This window comes from Nicotiana tabacum, chromosome 15 (genome assembly GCF_000715075.1).
Source record: "Nicotiana tabacum cultivar K326 chromosome 15, ASM71507v2, whole genome shotgun sequence".
Classification (NCBI taxonomy): domain Eukaryota; kingdom Viridiplantae; phylum Streptophyta; class Magnoliopsida; order Solanales; family Solanaceae; genus Nicotiana; species Nicotiana tabacum.
In genome coordinates this window covers 102,524,210-102,551,701 of record NC_134094.1, presented here as the reverse complement: position 1 = coordinate 102,551,701, position 27,492 = coordinate 102,524,210, and the positions used below count along the sequence as shown (strand labels likewise).

The window sequence follows — 27,492 nt, the reverse complement described above, 5'->3', positions numbered from 1 at the left end:
ACAATTACATTGATCAACAGCTTTTTCCTTTTTATTTCTCTTCTTTGGTTGACAACCAAAATCACAAGGCCTTAGCAATATTTGCGCAGTTAATATCATAAATGTCGGAAATACAATCACAATGCAACAACTCAATCACTCCATAGTAATATCTTTCAATTACTGCCTATTTTTTTCTCAAAGATTTCTTCAATTCAAGGCAATTATACTGATTGGAAACTGGATTATGTCATATCTGCAGCCTATTAACCAAATTTAGCAAACGGAACTTTATAATTTAGTCTAATGTATGAGTACTGGCAGTGATGAGCCTTAGGCTTCTTGCTAAAGATGAGACATGATTACAAAATTTTTGACTATTACAAATCCAGAAGTCCATTCAACATAGGTGAAAGAATAAATACATAGTGCCAAGAAGCTAAAAAAATCCCATAACTCAGGAATCACCTCAATTCTATTTCCAAGATATCTCAAGAGCTCTAAAAGGCAGTGATATGTTAAACAGATAGTGGACTTTTTTCCATCAGTGTGCACAGCTCTTACCTTGTTCTTCATTTTTGAACAAGTAGGCATCTCACACAGTCTAAGTAGGAGAGCTACAAAGACCTATTCAAATGGAATTGCTGCTATTGGCAGAGTCCATTTTAGATCCTAAAAGCATATGCTTTTACTGTTATCAGGCTCTGCTACTCATGCTCGTAAGGCGATGTTTCACTTGAAGAATCACTTTCAGATGGGGCGTTTTCTCTTGGTGATGAAGGAAGTGATTCTTGTTGAGAAGATAAACCTGGAAAGAAATGTTGGGTCAGCATAACAGTCATTGATACTCAGTAATGGTATAGCTGAAAAACTGAAGGACCCCTAAGCCACTCTAGTTGTAGCAGAGGGCATAGAATTTGACATTAGATTCTACTCATGAAAGACATAAGGCCAATATGCACAAAAGAGAAACAACACAAAGAAAAAGAAATCAGGAGATAATGTCAGGGATCCACCAACCTTTTGCCCCTCTGGGACGGAACTTCTTTGTATGCCGTCTAATCAGCTTCTTGGCCTTTGTTATGGTTAATTGTCTGGCAAAGGGAGAGAATTCCGCCTCACCTTCACTCCAGTCACCGTGTAAGTCATCTTCTTCACCCCTCATTGTCCGAAGCACGAAAGCCTTGGCCTTTTTGCGCTGGGAATTAAAAAGGCCTTTTACTGAGGTGACAAACCCATCACCTGCGCCATCAGTGGGACGCTTAGGCCAGGATAGCAGGTTCTGCTCAGATTTTTCAGCTGAACCACCATCACTATCACTGAGATTAAGATCAATATCGGCAACACCAGCAGCACTGGCTTCCTTTTGGTTGTTTGCTTTGAACTTCTTGCCCTGCATTAAAATTAATAGACATACACCATGAAGCTTCAAGAACCCCCTAAAGTAATCTAACAGTCTGGAGATATTTATCACGGAGAAAGTGAAAGAGAAGGGTGGTTGTAATGCAGCTAACACGAACCAGAAACTGAAATCGTTGATTTAATATGGCCAATAATTAGGCTATGAAAACTTAAAAGAATTTCCAGGAATTATAACCTGCATTCCTGTTACTGATTTAAGGACTCCCCAGATGATATGCTTCTTAACTCGTGAGAATAATCTCTGCCAGGTTCCAGTAAATTCAACGCGATGGAATGTATCCATCAGCAATCTCATATCACCCACAGCAAATCTTGATCCTTCATATGTAATTTGTAACTCAACCTAACCCATGCATAAATAAGAATGAATTAGTTATGGAACTAACAAATTTAAAAAACATACACATAATAACACAAAATTGACTGACTTGACTAATCTTGATATTGTGGAACTCTCTCATTCTTCGGGGCCTAGATTTTTTCTCATCATGTGTCTTCCCCACCTTTTTCTCTTCATGAGAGGAACGACCAGATTTAACTAATTTTGATTCTTTGGATTTGCTTCTGTTAGCTTCATCTGGCTGCTCAATACTTGCGAGGGGCCCACTTTTTGAAGAAGAAACACTTGATGAGTGCATTTGCAGTACAAGTTCATTAGCAACAGATTCAGCTACATTTTCTTCCCAGTTTCTATCAAAGGAGGATGTTCGTCTTAGCTTAGGGGTCACAGCAGTAACATTAGCTTTTTGGTTCTGCACCTTTGATGCCTGCACATATTCAGGCATACAAAACTCATTTGGTAAAAAAGATATGATTAAAGATCAAGGAACTATACCGAAGAATTTATCCGAGTCTGTAAAATAAAATTAAAGAAAGAGGACGTGCGAACCACAGTTCACTCCTCGTCTGCTTTCATTGGTTAGCTAGATGAATAAGTAACCAACAACCAACTGAAGGGATCAGAGACTCACTAGGGATAAATCACCATAAGAGGAAGACTGAGAGTCTTTAGTTAAATGGCTACTTGAAGCTGGTGCTTCCTGCACTGAGCCTTTCTTTGCACGTTTGGCACCAGCAGTTGTTGAAACTTTCCATACTTCCTACAAACAAAAGAAATGTTATCAACATTATCTTGTCACATGGTTAAAGCATCATGTTGCTTAAACTCATTGCACCGTAGAACTGATAAATGGGACTTGAGACAGACCTGCCGCCTCTGGGAGTCTTGTTCATCCTCTGGGAAAAAATACGCCCACATCATTCTGTACATTGACTCAGTCAGATGTATCTTTAAGGGATAAATCTCCACCTACACAAAGGAGAAATCTAAACAGGTTATAAGAGGAATTATCATAAAAGAAGCCAAAAGGGTGAAAAAGGGTTGATCTCTTACAAATGTCCTAGTGTGAAGATTTAATGAATAATTCAATGAGATAACTGTAAGTTCCTGACTTTGTGAAAACTTAACTTATTAAAAAAAAAGCAATACTATTACCTGCAACAGTTCAATGGTAGAGTTTCCATCTTTCGGAGCTCCCTGTTTAGCATCTACCCGAACCATAACTTTTCTGAAGCAATTACAAGTAAAAATAGTATGATCACAATGCAATGGAACAAAAAAAACAAAGATATTAAGCTTCCGAAGAACATTGCAAGGTAAGGTTTCAGTATTTTCGTTAACAGATTTTTTAATTTTCATCTGATGATGCTTTTCTTTTGCCGTTTTCAATAGGGGTATGTCTGATGGTGTTTTCTTCCAAGTGTCCACAAAAAAAAAAGAATTTTAAGCAATTCTCTCTTAATGGTTTTCAGTAGGTATGCCAAAGCATGATTTGTCAAACAAATTGTTTAACACATCACTCCAGAAAACAACAGAAATTTTAACATAATAAAATGGTTAATGCGAAATAGATAAGGGAGTAGCATATATGTATCATGTGAACATTTATTTTTCTGTTTATTCTAAATAAAAGATCGGGTATTGACCAAAAAGGAAGAAATGGAAGTATTAGTTTAACCGGACAGCTATGTCGTTCTGAGTTAGTCAATAGCTGATTATTTCTCGCTTCAAGCATACCAGATCAGGGGATCATCATGCCTCATTCTCTTCATCATTGTTATAAGGAGTTGGTTCTTCTAATTATAAGTGGAGAATGAGGTAATTGTTCAGGAATTTATGGTTACAAATGCAAAGACAGGCACTAATATCCATCAGCCATCACATAATCCCAGATGATACTGCATTTTTGGGATGAGGAAATTCAAGTTTGCAAAGTAAAAGACTCCATCATGGCGCCAATCGGCAAAAGGAGAAAAGCACAAACAAGATGCATTAAATATGCATGACTAATAATGCAAGAAGTAGAACAGAAGAATAATAGGAAGTAGCCGGCATTACTTTCCCCATTCTGGAGGAGGATTCCATGCTGATAAAAGCATATCCGACTTGGCGTTGGGCAGACAGTTCCTCACAACAAAGTACTTTATTGTGAACTTAGCAATTCCAATATCTTTGTAATCCCGGTCAAAATCATATATCTGCATTGAGAAATGGAAAATAAAATATTTTGATTCAAGTGATTCCATGTGAAAGAAGCTACATTCAGTTCCGATAACTAAAAATATCAGGATTTAAGATTCCAAAGTAGCTGAGGAAAACAAGTAATCACTTTTTCCTCGTCAAACGCATTACTAAATCAAGAGAGTTGCCTCCCTAAAGAAATAGCAAGAGAATAGTCTAGCCTACGCCCTGATCTTCTTAGCCGGTACTTTACTGTTCAAATGTAAGTTTCCTGGTCTGAACTTTGCTAACTTGAACCTCATTTCTAATGCAGTTTTTTCTAGGTAAAATAGTGTAATATGTCCAGCTAAACATTGACTAGACCAGCCAAAAACGATTCGATCATTTTCTAGCAGTAAATCAGAGGCGTTAGATGAAGACTCTCACATGAACAAGAAATGATTTATTTAGATTAACAATAGAAATGGAAGGTTTTCCTTTCCAGAAATTTTGCATCTCCATATTGTGGATTGGTATGTAGTTTTTCAATATTTGCCGTTCATTAGGAGGAAAGGAGGTATTCTCATTTTGCAGAAAAGTGCCACTTTTCATATTAGAACACTCAACCTAGCATAATTGAGAGTGCAAAACCCATCAAGTGTTTACCAACACATTACCTGATTTGAGAAATTTCTAACTCCTAGAATAATCAAAAGATTTAGGTGCTAGTTTGCTGTAAAACGATGGTACAGTTTAGACTATTTGACTATCTTCTGGTTTTTGGATGGAAGCACAAAGGTGGTCCCCAAACTAATACACACAAAGAATTAGTTAAGTGAAAACAAATTCAGACCTCCAAGCCAACAGTTCCTAGAAATTGTAACTCATTTTGTTGAAGGATGTCAGTATTTCCTATCAGCTGACTAGTCTGACATAAAAGCTACTGACGAAGGATATGCATATTTTTTAACTAGTGTTACTTCAATAGAGAACCTCCGCGGGAATTTCAGCCAAGCAAAGACAACCAAACATGATGAAATTATATAGACTCACCATGTCATTTATTTCAGCTTCAGCAAATGATTTACCATCCACAAGCATACTCCAAACCACTTTATTAATTTGCAAAGAGATGCGCATAGCACAAGAAGGACTTTTGTTTTTTTCTTTCTCCATCAACCGTAGCTGTGCAGCCTTCTGTAAAGCCATTCTCAGAGACGCAGATGCAACTTTTCTAGATTTTTTAGCATTTACCAGCTCTTTCTTCAGTTTTTGCACCTGTGGACAGTCAACATAACAGGCATTCACTTTAATACACCTCCTAATTATAATTATAATAGAATCTGTACAACGTCAAATGAATCTATCAGAAATTTGTGGAAGAGACGAGGGGCCAAACACGCAAATCGTCAGAACTAGGGTAAATTCCTCAGAAAGTAGTTGCTAGGTTTCATAATGGGGCACAGTTCGGAAAAAATGAGTTTAAAGCCAGCCAGCCAGTTGTTAATAGGATTAACACAAATTGGCTGCAAAAACTTCTCATTAAGGGTAAAACAGGTAAAATGGATAGTTTAACGTTAAATATTCCAAATATAGAAATGCGTCAATTTTTTTTGGAATAGACGAATAAGGGAAGTGTCATATAAATTAAAACAGAGAGAGTAATTGTTATTTGTCTTTATAGTTACTTTTTTTTTTGCATTACATAGATATGTTTTATCTTTTTCCTCACTGCACCTTTCATTACAGAAGTTCACTCTTTAGTTCGCCTTTCGTTTAAGGCCCCAACAGACCTTGGGCACTTTAATATGCTTTTCGCATTTGACAACACTGTTATTTCACAATAAAAAAGGTACGGGACTTGTACCACATTCATAAAGTTAAAGTGCTTCAGAGAATTCCTGTCTTACCAATATGGACCTTCCACCACTAATAATCCAGAGATCACCTTCCTTTACGGGGCCCATGTCCGCGGAAACATCAGTAGAAAGAGATAATTTCCTAATATCTTCCTGGATCAACTTCTGGACTCGTTCTTCACGCTCAAGCTCCACTCTTGCTAATTCTACCTCTTCCACTCCATCAGGAACGACTTCATCAGCCTCTTCTTCATCATCTTCATCATCACCTTCTGAATATGAGAAACTAACTTTTCGAGGCCTGAATTAGCATCCCAATATAATTTAGTTGAGAGCTCAACAAAAAAATGAGGATTGAGAAGCAACTGATCTAACATCCAAGTATATTAAAGGGTTCAAAGGAACAATATGAGATAGATGCATTCACTTCCACAAAAACAAATTAAAAACAATAAGATGTTAAGATTAATGACAAAAAATTTTAATAGGTGTCTGTACTTTGGAGCCCGAGCAAGGAGAAGATTGGTCAACACATCTAACATAACTTGAAATTGACGAGACGTCATTGCTGCTGTTATGTTATGTGAATTGAATGAAAGCTCCTTCAAGGGTTTCACCTGGATAAAACATTATCATAGTTGAGAATCAAACAAAAGATAGTACACTTGTGATCCTATGAAACAATGTCAACAGGTTGTCACAGATTCAGAAACAAGGAATACCTTCAACTGTGTTGTTCCGCCTTTATGTCTAGTGTAGCGGAAATACATATCACAAGGCATAAACACTCTTTCAAGTAATGCTCCGGTGCGCTTAACTTTAGGTGAGCTTCTCCGAATTTTAGGAAGCCACTGCACTCCAGCCCCTGGATCTACATCAGTTGGGGCGACATGTGCCTGTACCTGTTCTAACATCACAGACAACTCCATGCGATTCCACGTCATTTGTGGTTGAGACTCGGGAATTTGGACACCTCCTCCACCAAGAGCTTGCTCAATCACTTCATAGCCAATGGAAATAACTGAATGGAATGAACGAGCCAAAACACGGCCACTCACAGCAGCTAACAGAAATCTACCCTGTCAAGGAGGGAGAGTTCTGTAGCATTAGCATAGATGAAAATTCAAAGCATTGCTATAGATTACACATACATAATATTTCCCCTTTCTTGTCATTGTATGTTGGATTACAAATTTCCCTTACAATGCTTACATCACAACACTCAATTGAACATCACAAGTTTGTAACAATACATTGATACTCTTATAAGAGTAAAGCAATTTCTAAGGGTCTTCTAGCACTCAATGCTATAAAGTGAATCACACTTGGAATTTGGAAGCACTTGAATAAAGCCGAATGAAGAAAATTATCATAAAATAAAACTAAAGCTGAATGAAGAAGCACAAATTCATGTAGGTAGAAGCTGTTAATAATTTACAGTTAAGTTGAGCTGCATAGAGCACAAAGTGATCAGGATGTTTCACCCGCCATCATGACAGGTTAAGCACCTCAATGCACACCTTTCGGTTTTAAGAGAATTAGTATGAGAAACAAGGGTATAAACAAAGCTAATTTCATAAAAAGATATCAGTTACTTGATTGCGTTTCCTCTCTCTCCAGCTATATTACATCCAGCGAATGATCAAGCGAGATAGAAAGAAAATAAAAAAATATTAATAATTAACTATGAATAATGATAAAAAGAAACTAGGAAATTATGACCTCGCTAGAATTAACAATTGATCCAAGAATGACTCTTTATTAACTTACATTGGCATCCTCCGAGTGAAGGTTGAATTGTGGTTCAATGACATTCACCATAAAATGGCGAGTCCCCTCCCCCTCAGAGTCTTCAGCAACACCAAGCTTTTCTGGTAATAAAGAGAAAAAAGGACAAAACACAACAATAAGCATTTAGCAGTAAGGAGTTCAAACAGTGAGAAGTCCAGCAAAAGATTCTCATGCACATCTCAAAGAGTATGTAAATGTTCATATTGATCACATGCACATGCAGCTATCTCCAGTTGGTGCAACTGATTGTCAAAATATGCCAGCAAGTAAACTGGATAAACCTAATACCTACACTTACTGGAAAAAGTTGTCCCTACTAGTCACTGTAAAATAAGTGAAATGCATAGCCTAACTTTATAGGTAGACACTTGAAACAATTGTGGTGTTAAGCATCCCTATGCCTCAGAGAAGAATACGCATTCTATGTCCAAAGTATGATAAAAATTTCAAGTTTCAGTTAGAGCTTACCAGTAGAACTCGACTGAGGAGTGTCTGCTTTAACTGCATTTGATGTCGGTGGTTCTAATTGTGATTTTGGTGGCCCTGCTTGTTCCAGAGGAGACTTATTGTTATCATCTTGACTCCTTGATGGCCCTGCATCTTGACTCCTTGACGGCCCTGCATCTTGACTGGGAGGAGACTTCTGGTTATCATCTTCATGTGATTCAATACTATTAATTACCTTACTTTCCTCCAGCAGCTTTCGTTGTGCATATTGCCTAGAGGGAGATGGTTTTGAAGGTTCAAAGGCTTTAGATAATCCAGCTACCCAGGACCGAACAGCATCTCTTATTTCAAGTGTCCACAAAATCTTAAGACCATAGACAAAGATACGTTGACAATTATCTGCTATCACTACATTGTATCCATCATCGTCACTTGGGTCAGATCTTGTCCTGTCCTCACTTTCACTCTCATTATCAACTTCAGACTTAACGCATGTCGTCTCAATATTTCTTCTACCAGCTTCTTGCCATGCCAATAACCTTTCTGGGTCAGCCTTTGGGGATTGTTTTCTGATCGTGAAGTACTCGGATGATAAAAGAAAACCGTCATCTTGATGTCTGTCCATGCTGCCACTCATACTGCCAGGTTTATCATTAGCAGACATATCCAAAACTGCAGTTTGTGATTCTTTTCTAGCCTTTTGAACTACTTTTGCAACACTAATGCTATCATCTCTACTGATAAATGCCTTTGGAATGTGAAGGTCAATACCTTGGTACACAAGTTCAAGAGGGTCTCGTACACTCTCAAATGTGTACTTTTGCTTACCCCGGCCTAAATAAATTTCAAATTTTAACTTTGTCATTGTAAATGCCAGCCCCTTAGCCGGGTCATCATCATATAAAGGCATATGCTTTATACATGTTGGTGTTGAATCAATTCTAAACATAAATTCAGTCATTACTCTGTCCAATGACAGATTGCCAGATCTAGGAATTCTTGGAACTCCAAAACGGGGCCATCTTGAAAAGGTCCGCAACTTCTGAGGAGGAATGTAGTTTAAGTTCCAAAATTTGATTAGCCATGCCAAATCATGAGGACCAACCTGTATTGTTGGTGAATTGACTGCCCCGGTATCTTTCTTTTGAGCACCAAAGGCAGCAGTGCTCGAGAGACCCTGATTATCCGCAGAGGGTACCTCTGACTGATTATCATGGAAGGGAAGAGAGGGCCTAAGCAAAAGATTCCACCGTAGGGACAGAAAAGTTGATCTAAAGGGATCATAAACTTTTTCACGAGGCACACCTTCATTTGGAAGAGCAAATAAATAATGGTTTAGAGGATTTCCAGAATCACAATCCCATTCCATGAACACTTCAACACTAAAGGCCGGGGCTTCTAGGAAAGTGCAGGAAAAGCCAGTTGGATGTTTTAAGTCAGTGTTCCTCGACAAGCTATCCAAACTGCTTAATAGAATCTTGAAGTCCTTCGCAAAAGCAAAAATACGACCATCTGCCTGCTGGATCTCCATATACCCAGATGCTATCTGAAGCTTGTTGGACTTTTCATAAGGATCTGTACTGGAAAGAATATTGACTTGAGACTCATCGAAATATAAGGTGGAGCTCCCATGAATGTAGTGTCTCATTTCATCCCACCATGGCAAGCTCTTTTCCTTTTTAGGTGGAGGAGGATCCGGATTTGGATTTCTGATGCTCAAATTGGCCCTACGAAGGGCCACAGTGAAAGCATAGCTGAGATCAGTCAATGCAGGTTCAAAACCAACTCCATACGAAATTTCTGCTTTCTGAAAGTGTAAGGGCAAATCCAAATATGTTTTCATTGGTGGAGTTGTCCCAGTGACTGATCGAAGCAAACGGACCTTCCTCCATCTCCCAATGAACACATTTTGCTGCATTTGGGGCTGAAAAGGTGTTGCCTGCAGTTAATATGGACGAAAAAGGTTCACCAAAATGCCAGTGGGTACATTAAAAGATTTCCATACATTCAAAAGGTAACTCATGAGTAAACCTTTTCAAAAACGCTGATAAATAAACTTCTCAAGAAAAAAAGGAAAAGTTAGACGTCTAACATCTTCTGCTTTAGGATTATCCAATCCCAAGGTGCAAAGATAAACATAAATTTAAATGGTATTATTATCTCACCGAAATTATTTCACCTAGTAGAATTTTAGTAACAGCTTATAAAATCTTTGCATTCGGATATCATCAGATTGATACAGTCGAATTTAGTAGTCTTGTCAACTTCAGCATACTGATGGAACTTGGCAGCAAGAGTTATATATACGCACAAATCAGGAGTTTGTTGAGCATTAAGTAAACTTACCCACAGAGTAAAAATAGAAGCAGTAGTACTTGTTCGTGTTGCCTTAACAGTTAAACAATAGAAAGTGAAGTTTGACATGACAAAGGCAACACTAAAGACTGCACTATTATGAAAATAATGTTTTGATTTGTTCCTTATAGCGTAACATTGTAGTACTAATATCAAAGCTGATAGCTATTTCATGATGAATTGACTGGGCAACCATATTCATCCGTCATGATTAAGTTTTCAAATAGTATGGGTCCTGCTAATATTTCCAGTATTAAGGCAAGTAAAAATGGTGCTTTGATAGGCAAAGTTCAAATTATGTCTAGTCTCTTCAATGTATTAGAATGACCAAATAATAGCAAATTGCAATAAATTTGGGAGGAATAATTGAAAACTATTAGATGGAGAATCTCCTACTCTCTACATTATGAGAAGCAGCAATTTCATTTTCACATCATACAGAGAAAATGAAGCACATACAAGTATTGCAGGATATCCAGAAACAAAATCAAGCAGACAGAAAATGCAGGAAAAGTTATTGCCTTCTCATGACCATACATATTCAGTAAAAGCCATCGGGGTTTGGGGGTTTGAGGAGGATGAAAAAAACAAAGAACTAAAGATTGTACCTGCTGAGCCATTACAAGACGGCCTTCACATCGGCCTGAATTAGCAGCAAGAAGCGGAGATGTGTAGTTTCTTATCCGAACAACAAGAGAACCTGTACGCAAATTGATGTTACTACCATATAATCGTGAAAATGGGATGCTATGTGCACGACATACTGGATCAAGCTTTTGCAGAAGCTCTATCATCCCTGCATCACCTCCTTCAATTTTTGTCAAGCTTACATCTAATTCGGTAGCAGAAATTGAAAAAAGAGAAGTTCTTGCAGTGCTAAGCTTGAAGCCCGCTTGAAATCCTTCATTACAGGCCCCAGAGCCTTCTGCCAGAACAAGCTTTTTGCATGCCTGGTAATATGACCTGAATGACTGCTTGTAGATCTCCTCCCGCAGTTTCTGAATGGCTGAAGTATCCTCTACATCAATCTCTTCTCCATTAATATTGATCTTGCCATCATCAAGAGGATCATTTCCTTCAGCGGAACCTTCACATTTTCCGCCTTTGGAAATAAGTTCATCAAGAAAGTTTAATCTGACCGCTGATTCACAGGCCCCGTTCTTCCATAGCTGATAATGTTCCTCAAGCCATCCCTGTATTGGTTCTTCTTCAATATCAGCTGTGAGCTTCTTTATGCAGAATCTGACTCGACCAATTTTTGTTGAACTAGTCTTTTTAGCTTCCGGTTTCTCTTCCTTATTGGGAAACATAAGTTTAGTCTTTGCAGCAGTTACGAGCTTTAAAGCTCGAATCATTTCCTCAACAGAATCATCTATTGCACGCAATTGCAACCTGTATGGCATGCATATATGAACATCAAGGGCTTGAATTACCCAATCCCATGTTGTGCCATTCTCAGTTTTTTCATTTGGTGCGCTGCTAGAGGGGTTGGGAATACGAGATATTTGCATCCTACTGCTTCTAAATAGTCTTGCATTGTTGAAGTTGAGCATGATCCCTTCAAGAAGCATACCTATCCGAGCATTTTCTGAAAAGATCGACTGCACCTGAACAGCTGTCTCAACGCCATCTCCAACTTCAGCAGATATATTAAGCACTTCCACATCAAGAGCAAAAACTGATTCTCTTTTCTTGTGTTGTTTCTCCAGCTGTAGTGATTCTTTGGAGGTCTCTTTGCCCTGCTCATTATTTTTAAGATCTCCTTCTTTAGCAGGTTCTTGAAGCTTCTGATTGTGCATGAGCAACTTCAATTGCAGGCCCAGCTCAAACAATGCTATATGCGCATCAGGCTCCCATCTAACTGATATATCTCTGGCACTAAAGAGAGAGCACGTCGCAATCTCTTTAAGGCCACCAGATCGTTTCACAAACTTTGTATTCTGCATATCAAGCAATGTAACTTTAGTGCCAAGGTTTCTGTCTTCTAAATGTTCTTGAAAAATAGATTTGGCTCTTTCAAGCTCCACTTGTGTCGATTGTTTCTCCTTGTTCATACAGAATTTTAGGTGGAAAATATCAAGGGACACAGAGTACTTCACTTTTTCTAATTTATCTGAAGCTGTAGATATTATATTTGCAGTGCGGGGGGTACCATCAGCTGAAACACTAATCACAATACGACCACCCTGAGATCCATAATTGACCCGTTTCGGGTCAGGAACAACAGCATTTTCCAAGCCCACCTCTCCAATTATATTTAAAGAGCACTGTTGTAGATTAAATTTTATTTCTTGAATCCCTTTTCCTGATGGCTTGGATGATTTCGTTCCCTGGGTGTTTGGTTTCTTACCAGAGACAGAGAAACTCTTCAGGAAACGTTTGAAAGAGAAAGCTGCTGATATCAGGGATGCGAGGCGCCTATAGGTCAAGTATATACCCATGCCAGGAACATCAACAGAGAGAACTTTTTTACAGTTAAGTCCCTCTTCAAGTGAATCCAAATCTTTCCTGCCCATATCAAGACTGACTTTTGCTATATGAATTAGTGAACTAATGTTTTTTTCAACCCCAAACAGGTCCTTCATGCATTCTTGATGCTCGTCAGACATGTTTAGATTGAATTCAACAATTTCCGTTTGCATTACTGCGCCTGCACTTGATGTATTATTGGAAAAGACATGTAAAGACTGAGAACAAGCCTGCAATATACAGATGACAAAGGACGATGCATCATATTTCTTTGATAACGAAGTAGATGCATCATATTTAAACAGGAGGATGAAATAACGTTTCTACTACAAAAGTATTCTACAGACACCAGCTGACAACCTAGTTATCCATGCTAATATTGATGTAACATTTTTTGACTACTTCGAATAGAAAGGGAAACTCATTGGCAGGAGAAACTAAATGTCTAGAACGCAGAATGTCCTTGATTACATGGAAAAGGCAAAGAAATCAGTTCAAGCAAAAGGTCACCAACTCCGTGAGTCCCTTGTAGCTGAGAGATGCAAATTATAGGATCAAGACCAATAGCTTTACTATGTTGAAGCCAAACTACCATCTTAATCCATAGAGTTTAAGCAGATCTATACTCAGATATTTAAGCATTGTATTCTGTCTAAAACAACAAATAGCTTAAGTAAAATCATGCAAAAACCAAACACATTTTTTTTTGTGAGCTTGGATCACTAAATGTTTGTGCGAAGTAAAGACACCAAAGATTTGAGAAGGAATAAGAGAAGAATTTCATGTAAGGGACAACATCTCAAACAAGAGTCAAAGATGTCCACAGGATATCAGAAGTCTTACATGACACAATGGCAAGCCATTCAGATCATAGACCATTATGGTCATTTCAGGGGCCGAAATAGTGGCGGTCCACATAATGGCTTTATGATCAGATGACTTTGGTTTTTCACGAGTAGAACTTTCTTCTCGGAGTACCATCTTCTTTTTCTTTGAAGCATGAAGGCGCATCCAAGGATTTAATCTTGTAATTATGAGGTTGCACCGCGTACCTCCAAGCTTAACACCAATTTCAGATCTGATAGGTGAAGATGGCTGAAAGTAAAATATTATGTATGATCAAATTGCAGGAGAAGAATTGACATAATTAAGACATACAAAAATAATGAATGCCAAAGGGGAAGCATGAAAAAGATGATATACAGCAAAAGGGGAACATGTCATGGATAGAACATTAGTTCAACTTATATTCATCCTTATAAATGATGCTGGTAGAGGAGCGAGCATATTGAGGTGAATCCTTAACAAGCACAACATCTGTTACAGGAGTAACATGCAAAATCATGCAAACCTTTCAATTCCTGATAAAGAAAATAGAAAGCATGAATAGTAACTAAAACCAGGAATATTGAGGAAAAGAGAGACCCTAACCAATGCCTACATTGCAGCAGTGCCACCTAGACAACTCGACTACATACAAGAATTACGCTTTGGCAGTTAGCCACTAAGAAAGCCTCTCTTAAATTCCTACGCTGCTATTACCCCGCAATAACCATGGAATTGGTAAAACATTCATGTGTAATGGTCTCAATTGGTATATAAATTATAGGCATACAATCGTGTATAGCCGACAACATTTTCCAAATTTTGCTTCCATCATCCTTACCCGTCTCCCAGAAATAGCCTCTCTATCCCTTCGGGGTAGGGGTAAGGTCTGCGTACACTCTACCCTCCCCAGACCTCACTAGTGGGATTCTACTGGGTTGTTGTTGTTGTTGTTGTTGTTGTTGTTGCATCCTTACCCATTTCGCACATAAATGAAGTCTGCACCCACCTTCTCCATTTCATCTCATATTAAACCATAATTTGAGCACTTATAGCACATTCTATATTTAAAACTAATTCTCTTAAATTTCACATATACAAGTTTTTATATTTCCATTACACAAAAGAAATATTCATTTTTCCTGTTAAATGAAATTGAACAAAAATACATAATATCATGCACTGAATTGGTAGATCCAACTAAACTAAAAAGATGGGCAATTCAAGCATGGTATGTTGGGGAAGGAAAAATCTATTCATCTTAATTACGGTATCAATTTAGAGAACTTCACTGAGGTGAATATAGTATGTCCGAGTTTGCCTTCTCAACAGTGAAAGAAGTAACTCTACAACGTGATACAATGCTAAATGTACAGCAGTTTGCCAAAAATAAGAAAGCTAAGAAAATTGGTGCAGCTAAAAGCAGGCAGCATTTTACCTCAAGTGGAATATAAACTGAAGCAATGGTTTCAAGTTTTGATATCTCGACAATTGATGTGCCGGCATCTTTAAGTAGCTACAGCATAGTAAAAAATCAATCTTAAGATAAATACTTGGCAATAGAAATTTTATAGTAAAGAGGAGTTTAAAGGAATTGACCATGCGAACATACATGAATTTCACTGATCTCCAACTGAACATGAAGTTGCGTGCTTTCTCCAACATCTTCAATAGATTGAGTTTTTGAGCCTTTTAGGTGGATGCCCATAATGCTATTCTCAACCATAAAACCCTCTACCCGGTGCACAAACTTCACATCCACTTTGGGTAAAGTGAAGCTAAGCTATCAAACAAAATACAGTAAGTATATCAATCAAATGCAAGCACCACTACCTATATGTGTGCTATTACATAACAAGTATTGGGTATCCCAGTCCACGCAGTATATGTCGATCATGTGTTTTTTACCAAGCATTGCACGAGATGATGCCTAATCCACCTGTCACTCCTATTTCAACTGCTTGACAAAAGCTGTTACCCTAACTGCACCTCTTTTACCTGATATCTACTGTGCCAACTGCACTCAGATCATGATTTCCATTTAATGTTTCAACTGTGAACAATAATGAAATTTCTTCAAGTGATGGGAAAATAAGTAAGCTTAAAGTGCCTCACATAGGACTTCTCGCCCAAAAAGTTAAAGAGAGGTTACAGACCTAGCAGACCAGTTCTTCTAAAACTACACGAGGAAGAACTAGTCTAGAAAGGAGTTAATTTTCAACTGCATAGCAAATGCACATAAGATTTTCAGTCAATATTCTTGCTATTCAGGGTTTAACTGAATGTGCCGAATCCAATTAATTGGAGCATGTTTCACACATAATGGGTATTTAAAGAACACTATTGTAAATTGGGCCCTACTAACTGATAAATTACATTTACAATTTATGTAGTCTAGTCTAGTATTTCTTGTGATTGTCCGGAAGAAGTAAGAACAATGTTCAACAGCATCATCTCCGTGCTATTGAACCTTAATTTTCCAGTCTGTTTTTATTGCTGTTTCTTCCTAGTGGTAATCGACTGCACATACCATCAATTAAGAACCTTGCCTTACAGTAAATTGCTTTCCATGCTGTTGTGCATGCAATGAAACACATGATCTCTATATGAACACTCCTTTTCTATGTTCATCTCACATACAGGTACATGTGACCACGAGTGAGATTTTTGCTAGCATAGTTTGACCCAAATGCCATTTTCTTCACACTAGGCAGATTGTACTCTTCAACATTAAACTCTTCTACTTCTCAGTTTTAAGTTTTTTCTAATAGTTGATAAAATCCAAGAATTCCTTAACCTGCTCTTGTCCTCCTAGCTACTTGCATTTCTATTCAATGCTAGACAATATAAAAATAAAGTGCCCTCCTTTTGAACCCCTAGAATGACACACCCTAGAAATTTTAGGGATGTCACTCTTTTTCCTTAATAAAAAGCATGACATCCCTACAATTACTGAAATCCCAATAATTCTTTCCCATCCATGTTGAAACCCTTATCTCCACCCACAGAGAATCTATATGTTATCTAGTGGTGGCGGAACCAACTAAGATGCATGTTATCTGACCCGCCTGCAGACATCTTCAATGCCTTCTTCTTTCCCTCTTCTACATCCTAACTTTCTGAAATGCTCCCATTAATCATCCATCTCATCATGACTGACCAACTCGTACTTCCTCGTAAACTGCATATCCCAACTGAATGTCATTCCCCCTTAAATCACCATCCAAGCCGCAAGGTAGCAGTAAAATTGTCAATTGTTTGTATTTTGAAGATATTGAGTTTCAGCTCAATTATACAGTTCTCCCATTCCTCCTTCTACCTCTATCCGTCCCACCTTATTAAATTTCCATCTCCTTCCTTCATCAGAAAAGGGTAGCCATTTGGGTGAAGTATAGTATTATTTTTGGGTGTGGAGGCCACAATTGGTTGGAAATGTCATCAGTTGTGCATTGGTCTTCCCTCACACACTGATCCTCCCCCCTTTTGCTTCGCTTGTTCACTTCACTAGTCATTCCTTCAGTATTCTCTATAACCTATCATGGAAGATCATTCAACTTTTGATGGCATATTTTTAGGTTCAGTTAAGCTTTTGGTCTTGGTTTGGGTTTTGGTTGGTCAGAGGCTGATTATGTTGTTACACTTAGTCTCGGTTTATGTTTATTGTCTGTATCGATTTGTGGTTTTTTTAAGTGAACTTGGGTTTGTACTTTTTAAGTGAAATCTTTGGTTATAAGGAACAATCTGAAGTCCTGGGCGTTTCCTAGCAGGTCTCTCACTCACCATGGTACAGTCGAAGGCCTGCTTACTCAACTTCATACTGGATGGCCCCTAAAATTTCAGGCGTTCTGTTCTCAAACTCCCAAACTTAACCAATAATTCACTAACTGTTGCACTAATGGTTGTATATTGGCTTCGTCTCTCCATTGTTCCTAGTCCCCATTTAACCTTTGAGTGCATCTTTCTTTTACATTGGACTTGTCATAATTTTCTGGACCCGCCTTCAACTGTCTGACCCATCTTACCTTTGATTTAAAGTGATCGCCCTGTAGGCCAGTCCCATATGCAATATGTCTTCGTTCTTGTATATGTTTCTTCTCCGACATATTAGTAACAGCAAAGAATTTCATTTGCAGCTTCTTCCATGGCTTCAAATGATAAGGCTCTCTCCTTCACTGGGAACTCTATTTCTCCTTCACAATTGCATTAAGATTTGATGGATTAGGGTACAGCTCTATCTCTTTTTCCACTGGCATGCAATGCAATATAAGACTTGCTTAAGATGCGCTTAAGCTCTAAACTAAGCAAGCAGAGCACAAACTGTACGCTTCATCTTTGATTATTCGGCGCTTTAGCATAGTTACCAAAGCATCAAGGAGGATAAATATATATAGTCAAGCACATTAGAAAAGATGAGAATAAGGAAATAGCTGACCTTTTCTGGAAACATAGAGGCATATTTTTCTCTCATAACAGCAAAAGCTGCTGGTTTTTTCTCTGTTTTTTCAGTAGTGCCAGATTCATTAATCGGCTTTATAGCTACATGTGAAGTATCCACACTTTTCTTTTTAAGAAGCAGCTCCTCATTCAGATTAACTGAAATTTCACCATTTCTGATATCCACATTCCTAACAACCACTCCTGCTTCCCTATATGAAAAGAAACAACAACGAAAAGTAATGAGGCACAGTCAACATCAGACTAAAAGATGAAAAATTGCTTTCACTAAGATCAGATTACATGAACGCATTTGAATAAGTCACAACTGAAAGGATCTAGTATTTTTGTTTCCTTTCTCTTTTTTTTTTTTTTGGGGGGGGGGGGGGTGAGGGGTAGGTAAGGGCAACACTGTTATCCACAATAAGCAATGATTTTTGTATCAAGCACATGCCTACGGTATAAAGCAAAGAATAGTAGCAAACAGGGTCTGTTGGATGATATACTTCCCGTCTCATCTAGAAATGAGAATCGAGAAGAGCTAATTAAGTTGCTCTTTTTAATGCCACAAAATATTGTTGTTTCGAATAGCATAAAACAGAAAGCCGGTTGCTGTTTAAATAGCCGGTAAACTTTTCAACTAGCAAAGGCAAGAAATACTTGTCCCCTTCACGCAGGACATATTTAAGTTAAAAGGTGAAATATTGTTCACGGTGACATTTTCATGTTCACTGTTCAGTGATATAGCAGCTCTAGCTCAAACCAGTTTACGATGAAGTAAGGTTATTTTATTCACAATAACAGCACCAGGCAAGTGCTATTGTTATAGAGCACCAAGCAACTCTAACTCAAATATTTACATCCACACAATTGTGTTTTTGTTTTATTTCAGATATCTACTATCAATCCAATTCCAAAAAGTTGTGGAACTTCTATCTTACTGCCTTCTGTTTTATTTCTTGATTGACAAGCTACCATCCTAGTTTTCCTATGAGTGGGGTTTTTCAACGTATCCTTTTCCTATATAAATATAGGTGCTACATCTTTATAAACAGCAAGTTCTCTTCTCCTCAATGAAATTCGTCTCTGTACCTCACGATTTATCAAAGAACTTTTATAGTTTTGCTCAATCAGCCCCTTTTGACATATCCATGTTTTCCATCAAACAAGATGACATGATCTAAGAAAGTTCCTTCTGCTCAACCTGTGTAAGCTCAACATGCTCTTTATCTCAAAATCTTATTGTAGTTAGATAAGGAAAGGGAGCTGTTAAACTATCACCTCAACATATATTGCATATCAAATAGCTGTTTTCTTAATGTATAAGCTGGGACTACTCGTTCTTTACATAAGAACAACTTTTTGAAGGTTTGATTGGACAAAATGACTTGCTTTATGAGAAATTAAAGAAAGCTCTAGTTTAGATATTTGTGTTACTTTTGTACAGCATATTGGGGGATACAATTACTTAGTTAATATAAGGTATCTTATGCTGTTGTGGAGGAGAATTATTTTCCATCTTTTGGAAATTTAGCTGTATGAGATGCTTGAGGGCTTCAACTTCCAAAGAAAACTAAACCAATTTGGTGCACATATTAAGCTTATAAGTTATAACCTTTAAAATTTCCAAAGAAAAGAAAAAAGCAAGAAAATGTAGTAGTTGAGCCAACTGATTATCTTAGAAAAGGTTCCCGTGTTTAAAACATCAAAGGTAATAAGACGGCCCAAGCTGTTAAAAAGTTGTAGGAAGAAAATAATGGCATGGACAGTAACGGCACTCCGAAAGCTTAGATTCTGATCTAACACAACTATCAGAATGCACCGGAGAAAAATCTATTTATTAACAATGATACAATGATCCCTATATATAATACATAACTCCTACTTCTATATATAATACATATTCTACTCCTACTACATATAGGACTAAGACTATTTACACATAACTATCTAACACTCTCCCTCAAGCCGGTGCATACAAATCATATGTACCGAGGTTGTTACATATGTAACTAATATGAGGACCAATGAGGGACTTGGTGAAAATATCTGCAAGCTGATCATTCGACATACAAGGCCACTAGACTCCCCCTGAGCAACAAAACCAGGTGGTTGCTGATAAACAAAAGTTGGCCGAACAGTTGCCGGAAAAATTTGAAAATAGTGAGACTAAGCCTAATTCCACACTACAAAATAGGTTCTAAAACACCACCAGAAAACAGAAAAATTTCCGGAAATTACTGTTCACGCCGGAAAAAATCAAAGTTGTCAGAATTTGATGCAATTTATATGGGTAGGCTCCGAATCATTGGACGAGTAAGTTGTCCTGAAGAAGTTTTGTCAAAAAGTGGCCGAAATGGTTCATGCACAGGAAAAATTACTGTAGCTCGCAGGAACCCTAGTTTTGGCGGTGCGTGGAGGCGTGTAAGGGACTTTCTGCCGGAGCGATTGACTAGGGTTTTGTCGCCTGACTTTTCCGAACAATATGGTAGTGTTGGTTTTCACACAACACTTACCGATGAAAAGATAACGCAAATCAATCTTGATTCGTCAACCGGAAAGATGCACGATGACGGACTTTTTTGTTCCGATGGGACTGGAATTTCTGGAGTTTGGTCGCACAAGGGTTTCAGATCTGATGGTGGTACTGGTATATGCACAGTACCACTGTAGCAGTGATGAACCCTGGGAACAAGACAAAGTTGCCGGAAAATTGCACGACGATGAGATCTTTCTTCCCGGATGTCGCTAGAATGACGCACAACGATAATTTTATCACTGAAGCTATGATACCATGTGGGAATACACGAGAGAAAAATCTATTTATTAACAATGATACAGTGATCCCTATATATAACAGATTCTACTCCTATTACTTATGGGACTAGGACATATTCTACTTTTACTACATATGAGATTAGGACATATTCACACATAACTATCTAACAACAACCAGCAAGTATATTACAATGTATGGGCTACAAGAGAATTAACTAGGATTTGAATGACCAGAGGAGAGGTCCCATAAATTGTCAGTTACTGAATAAATTAAACTACATAATGAACTTTTCTTTAAAATGAAACAATTGAAAAAGGTATACCTATCATGGCCAAACTCACACAAGAGAGAAACTTCCTCACAACCGAAAGGGGCAGAGGTCCTTTCCGCCATGGTTAGTATTGCACGGTTGGCAGGAAAAGATCCGCTGTGCATTGATGATTGACCAGAACTGACTTGTGATTCACATACGTGAACAAGAATAGAAGTAACGTGCAACTTGACATACAAGGCTGGCTCTGATCCACTATCTTTAGATATATCAAGTGTCATTTCTTTAACTTCCAAACCAGCTTTTGGTGTCTACAAAATTTAAAGAGACAATTAACATGCATAAGAAACATGATACATGAGGGGAAAAAAAGCTACCTAAATAAACAAGAACATAAGCATCACAAAGGAAAAAAATAACATGTGTTTACGAACATATTAGGAACATACTTTGGAACAAAATGGATGTCCTATTAAGAACAACTTTATCTAGCGATCATTGCATTAACATACTACACTATGGCTATAGGTCATTGCAGGACAGAAACTAATTTTGTACAATTCCATTACTTTATGGGTAATGAATTTCCATCCACATAACGCTTTAATGATATTCCCCAATACCACTAACTAATGGAGTACTCCTAATTATTCTCCTCTTGGTAGTGCTTCTTAGTTCTTAATGATCTGTATCCAAAAGTATAAGAAGAGTCTATAATATTTTTTCCAGTTTCCCATATATAACTTTAAAAAAGAAATATAAGAACACGTTTTATCTTTTGATAGGTAAGATAACTAAATTAAAAGCACTCAAAGGGGAACCTAAGCACACCAGAGTATACCAATAAAAATAGAATATCCAAACCTCAAAAATATCTATCCCCCCAAATACCTCAGAGTAGTGATTACAACTCATTAACCCCTTCAAAAAATAACACTCCACTCATTGAGGTTTTCGTCATTTTACTTTCTTGATATACTAACCATGTCGTTCACACCAACTCCAAGCTTTTTTGGCTCCATTTCTTGTTCTTTGTTTGTTCCCTTTTGTTCTTGCCTGCACTCTTAAAGCTACTTCCCTGCCAGCTTTTCTCAATGTACACCGTCTGAACATTTACCTTCACTTCATATCGTCCCACTATAACCCCAAAAAGTGCCCAAAGTCTTATAATGCTGCCCTTCTAAATCTGGTCTGGCTACGTCCCCAAAGAGCATGTTACAATGGAATTTGTACAAATGCTTAAATATTATCTATTAAGATGCAGATTCCTTTATTCTGATTAATTTTAGTAGGATCTCTAGTTTCGCATTTATTGCAAAATCAGTTAACACAAAAATTAATATGTTCCCATCAGTCAATCATATACTTCTAATTTCCTTTGTTTTTTTAAATAATGATGCTGCCCGGGCCATCTTTCGCACACTCGGCTATTCCACTGGGTACCTGCTACCTCCTACCAGCACAGGTACCGGGTAATTCTACCCACCAAGGCTTAGGCAGATGGGAAAAAATCACATACTTTTTGTCCCCATTAGGATTTGAACCTTGATCACCAAGGTATACTTCAACTGGTTTCTTGTAAGCATTAACCTACAATTCAAATCCTTCTATGTATAAGTTGAACAAACTCGGAAGTAGTGCACTGTACAAGCAAAAACAATTAAATTCCTTGTTTAGTTATTTCAGCTCACACATAAAGTAAGAATCTCAGTGAATCAAAAGATTATTCAAATATGTTTTTGTAACAAAAATCTTCAGCATGCACAATTACAAACAGTAAAAAAACTTGACAAAAAAGATAAAGAAAGCAACATCCGTCAGAGAGTCTGGTGCATCGGTACGATGGAAGAACTGGCAAGTCAAACAATAATCATAAACACCCAAAAGATCAAGTGTAATAATTGGAACCAGGCTTACCTTAACAACCGTCTCAGTCATAGAAACTGACAAAAACCTGGCTATATTAGCTACAACCATCCACTTCCCTCTACCTAATTTCCGAGATTTACGAGATCTTGTTCTCTTTGAGCTTGTTTTCTTTGAGCTTTTACTTGAAGCCCTCATTACAACTTTTAAACCGCATATTGACAGCTGTAGTTTTGGATCTCTCGAGATCAACCCAGCCCCGAGCTTAACCAAGGACTGTCGTATACTGAGTCTGATTTCACTGATGAATATGCTCTCAACAGCACCCTGAAAATTATCAGTTCTAGTGATGAGAACAAAGATTAAAGTAGTTCATGACCCAGCATAAATAGAACATCTTGCAGGGAATTGTTGCTTTGTCAAGTAAACAATCACAAACTTTCAAATCAAGGGCAGAACAGTTAGTTACAGCAACTTAAGAATTCCCTTAAGTGGAGGACCAAGCTAAATCATTGTGCACTTCAGACCATCATCACATGAAATTTGAAAAAACAAAATCTAAGCATTTTTTTTGATAAGGTAAATTGTATTAATCAAAAGGGAGAGAACTCCCGTATACACGAAGTATACCAAAGACGTAGAGAATTTACATCAGAACATGATTCTCTACAAAAAACGTCCAATCTTCTATACAAGTAGGGGCTAAATGAGTGCACCAAAAAGCGATCAAAGATAAAAGACGAATAACATATATTACCACGACATTAATTTCCATTCTGGACCTCACACACAAAAATGGCAAGAGTAATTTTTTAGATTTAGATACCAAATTTTGTTGAATAAAAGGTAATGCTTGATAACAAGGACTCTGTTCTAGTCAGTTCATATCCTGGAACCCAAAAGATCTGATGCCAAGAAGGCCAAAGTGTTCTTCCGCTTTTTTAGTTGATCTAAAACCAAAAAGCTTGCTGCCATGGCCAAAGCTAGTGAAAGTGCACAGCACTCTAAGCAATGGATAGTACTTGAGACAATGAAACACACAGAATAAGGACAAACGTAATATCACCATTATAGAAAACAGTTCTCTATAGCTTAAGACAATTTTCAATGACATCTTCGAAGGCACTGGAAATAACCAATACTAATGGTTTTTCCAAATGAGAAGGTTTTGCCCACAACCTTTCATGATTCAACTCGAGCTAGATCAAAGAAAGTTCCACCTCTAAATTAGCTACATGATTTTTGGCATGCTTTGCCAAGGAGGAGTAGGCACCAAGTGAACATGTGCCAGTTTGGAAACATGGTGGATAACAACACTGTTTCAATCAAGATCTTCACAACTATATTATAATGTATTAGCCTAATACCACATAAGTTGAGTTGTCTCCTGTACCTCTACCAATACACTTGGCTTGCAAAGAGAAAATGCTTTTCCAGGGAAAAGAAAGTAAAATTTCTAACACTAGGACAAGAAGTAAAGCTTTAACATAATCTGAAAGAATAAGAGTCACATTTTAGATCTTAACAAGACAAACAAGGTACAGGAAGGAGAAGCTCTATAGGAGTCACATTTACTCCAAGAATCATACCGTTACAGTCAATTTGGATCACAAGAAACTAAAGCCTTAAGTCCTAAAGTAATATTAGATATGTTTACAAATCCTATAGTAGTCTTAATCAGGACATTAACCTAAGATGAAAAGTAAAATCACTAATAATCTTGTATATTGTAAAAGCCAAGTGTCAAGACTAACAAATAAACTTCCTATTACTTATTTTCTAACCAACTACTTAAGTAGTACATCAACTGTAAAGGTTGATACAAAGCAGTACATAGTTGGAAAACGTATGCAGAAATTCAAACATAGTCAGCCAAAAAAATGACAGGAAAAAAAGCAAAAAGTAGTAAATTTAGTCTATTTAAAAACTGTTCTATGAAACAAAGACAGCATCAAAGAAAGTTCATATCACTCCCTTAAAGCTATAGATCAAACTGAAATAGAAAAAAGTTATTAAAAAAAAGACTACCTTGTTGAACTTCACCGCCACATCTCTCAAGCAATTACATCCTCCCACACGGAATGAAACGGAGGCTTTCATGACCCGGCTTAAAATCCATTTAAACAACCCGGAACCAAATCTGAGCAAGAAATACATAGTGAGCACGCACTAATAATAATTCAACGAATGAGAAAGGAAAAGGATATAGAAGAAAAAACAATTGCTCATGGTTTCAAGATTGACCAAACGAGACGCACAAATGTTTTAGCTAACAAATTTCTCTAGATAGAACTAAACTTTTTTAAAATCGTTAAGCTCAATAGAACTAGACTGCTTAATGCTGACAATAAGAAAAATGGAAACTTTTCTGCACCAACACTTTCTCATCACTAGTAAGACTCAATGTTACATATGACCTACAATAAACTTACAATTAATATTTTGCACCAAATAGAAGCAGTGAGGACAAGCATATCACTAAAACAAGCATATCACTAAAACATGAGTCTAATCCAATTAAGTTAAGCATTACATTCTACAGAACCACTCTATCAAATCAATATAGAGAAGAGAATTGTGAATGGATTGAAAATCTTTCTTATCTGCTACATGCACTAGTGTCTAATTTTATTCGAGAAAGCATTAGCACAACCGCTAAAGTTCAACTAATAATGAATAATTCTCCCTCCATCCATTTTACATGACATTATAATACTTTTTTTTTTCAAAAAGAATACGATTTCGCAGTATTAGGGTCAATCCATTCAATTTTCCATCTTAATACGGACATTAGTTCCTTCATTATACAAAAACAATTTAAATTAGCATAGTTTGAACTATTGAGAGTACAATAAGTTATATAGTTTTATATTTGAAATATATTTTGCAGTTTTCTCCCCTTAAGTCTTTGATTCAGTGATAAAGACACAAGGCGGGATGTGTACATAGGGCGCACAGAAGTTAGCAGCTTATATTAATCCATAACATCAGTCAGAAGTACAGAAGAAACAGAAGCCTCATTGACAACTCAAACAGGGAAGCTATTGTACCATGAACCTCATTTACCAGAGAAATAGCAAACATAGCTAAACTTATGACTACAAGTATAATACTTCCTACTTATATACACAAAAGTATAGGCCGCACAGTTCACCTAACAACTAAGTGAGAGCAAGATAGAGAGCCGGCCCATACTACTGGGTTGCTAACTCGGAAGAGATCTCTAGTTATTAATAAAAAATATTCTCTCCTTTCCAATTTATGTGACACTATTTACTAAAAAGTAATTCCTCTTTTTTCCAATTTGTGTGACGCTATTTACTTATTAATCCGTTCCAAAAAAGAATTACATTTATATATTGGAAACGATTTAACTTTAAACTCTCATTTTACTCTAATTGTAAAGCTTTTACAACCACATAAATATTATACCATGTTTAAAATCACAAGTTTCAAAAGTCTCCCTTTGTTTCTTAAACTTCGTGGCGTCAAATTACATCAGATAAATCGTAACATAAAGAGTATATCTTAAGAATATATGAAAATCCTAGTCAAAGAAAAACCATTTTGGGGGAGTGTCACATAAAATGGAATACTGAGTGTGGTAATGATTGAAAAATTAGTTTGATAGATAAATAATCTGAGAATGTCCCAAAATTGAAAGAGTGTCATAGAATTAGGAGTTTAGAACAATTAATAGTTGCCATAGAAATGTAAGCGAGAGCGAAGTATTCATTATTCACATGATATAGTAACAATTGATAAATACTTGAACTGCAATTGACTTACTTGATTATACTCCATAGTATTGCCGAAACAACAAAGAAACCCAACATATACTTCGCCAGAGAAGCAGCCATGGCGGTTGGCAAAAGAATGCGCCGATCCTATTGATATATTGTCTCAGTGATAAACCATTTTTCGAAGCTAAAAAATAAATCAATCCCTATACACTAATTTTCTGCACACCTTCTTCATGTGAAGAGAAAAAAAAACTAAGGAATTTCTAGTTCCCTATGGTGGGGAGTAGTGAAGAAGAATACGTGAATTGTGGAGGAGAAAGTGACAGAGAAGAGGAAAGAAAAGGGAAATAGGAAATGGTCAAGCAGTGGGAAGGGAGTGATTGTAGGAGAGGGACGTAAAATGAACTGTGTTCGATCCGCCATATTTGCTAAATCAAAGAGCATACGAGAGAGAGAGAGAGAGAGTGCGTAAAACAGAGAGACGCCTGTTCGGTTCACTTGGCTTAACATAAGAACCCGTTTAAACTTGCCTCAATTTACAACTTGCCCCACTTAATTTCATGGATTTAAGTTATATATACATACATTTTCATTGAATTTTGAAACACGAGACATTTTTTAAAAAATTAAATAATTTTTTTCTTTTTTAAACTCATGCATTTTTGGAGCCATTTTTTTAAACTCAGGTTTGTAAAATGCTTAGTCCAACTCTATTTTATTCCTGCAGAGTTACAGTTCTAAATTGTAAACAC

The 27,492-nt window shown here is 37.1% G+C and overlaps 1 protein-coding gene across 2 annotated transcripts; it reads right to left on the bottom strand.

Annotated features, from left to right (window-relative positions):
- Positions 1–248: 248 nt before the first annotated feature.
- On the bottom strand, positions 249–27,231 carry LOC107796518 (protein SABRE-like). 2 transcript variants are annotated; one of them, XM_016619304.2, is made up of 23 exons: positions 26,787–27,231; positions 25,026–25,137; positions 23,049–23,324; positions 21,183–21,442; positions 18,080–18,293; positions 15,260–15,430; positions 15,086–15,163; positions 13,666–13,917; positions 10,962–13,052; positions 8,020–9,937; positions 7,531–7,631; positions 6,483–6,839; positions 6,259–6,377; positions 5,812–6,061; positions 4,955–5,179; positions 3,800–3,939; positions 2,897–2,969; positions 2,609–2,710; positions 2,373–2,501; positions 1,830–2,168; positions 1,577–1,744; positions 1,000–1,372; positions 249–787 (listed from the first exon to the last, which is right to left on the bottom strand). In XM_016619304.2, the coding sequence occupies exons 1-23, from the start codon at positions 26,855–26,857 to the stop codon at positions 687–689; spliced, it is 7,920 nt and encodes a 2,639-aa protein (XP_016474790.2). In that variant the 5' UTR covers positions 26,858–27,231; the 3' UTR covers positions 249–686. The 2 variants fall into 2 exon arrangements, with proteins under 2 accessions (XP_016474790.2, XP_016474797.2); XM_016619311.2 differs by lacking the exons at positions 21,183–21,442; positions 23,049–23,324; positions 25,026–25,137; positions 26,787–27,231 and having other exon boundaries at positions 15,260–15,425; positions 18,080–18,229.
- Between the last annotated feature and the right edge of the window lie 261 nt (positions 27,232–27,492).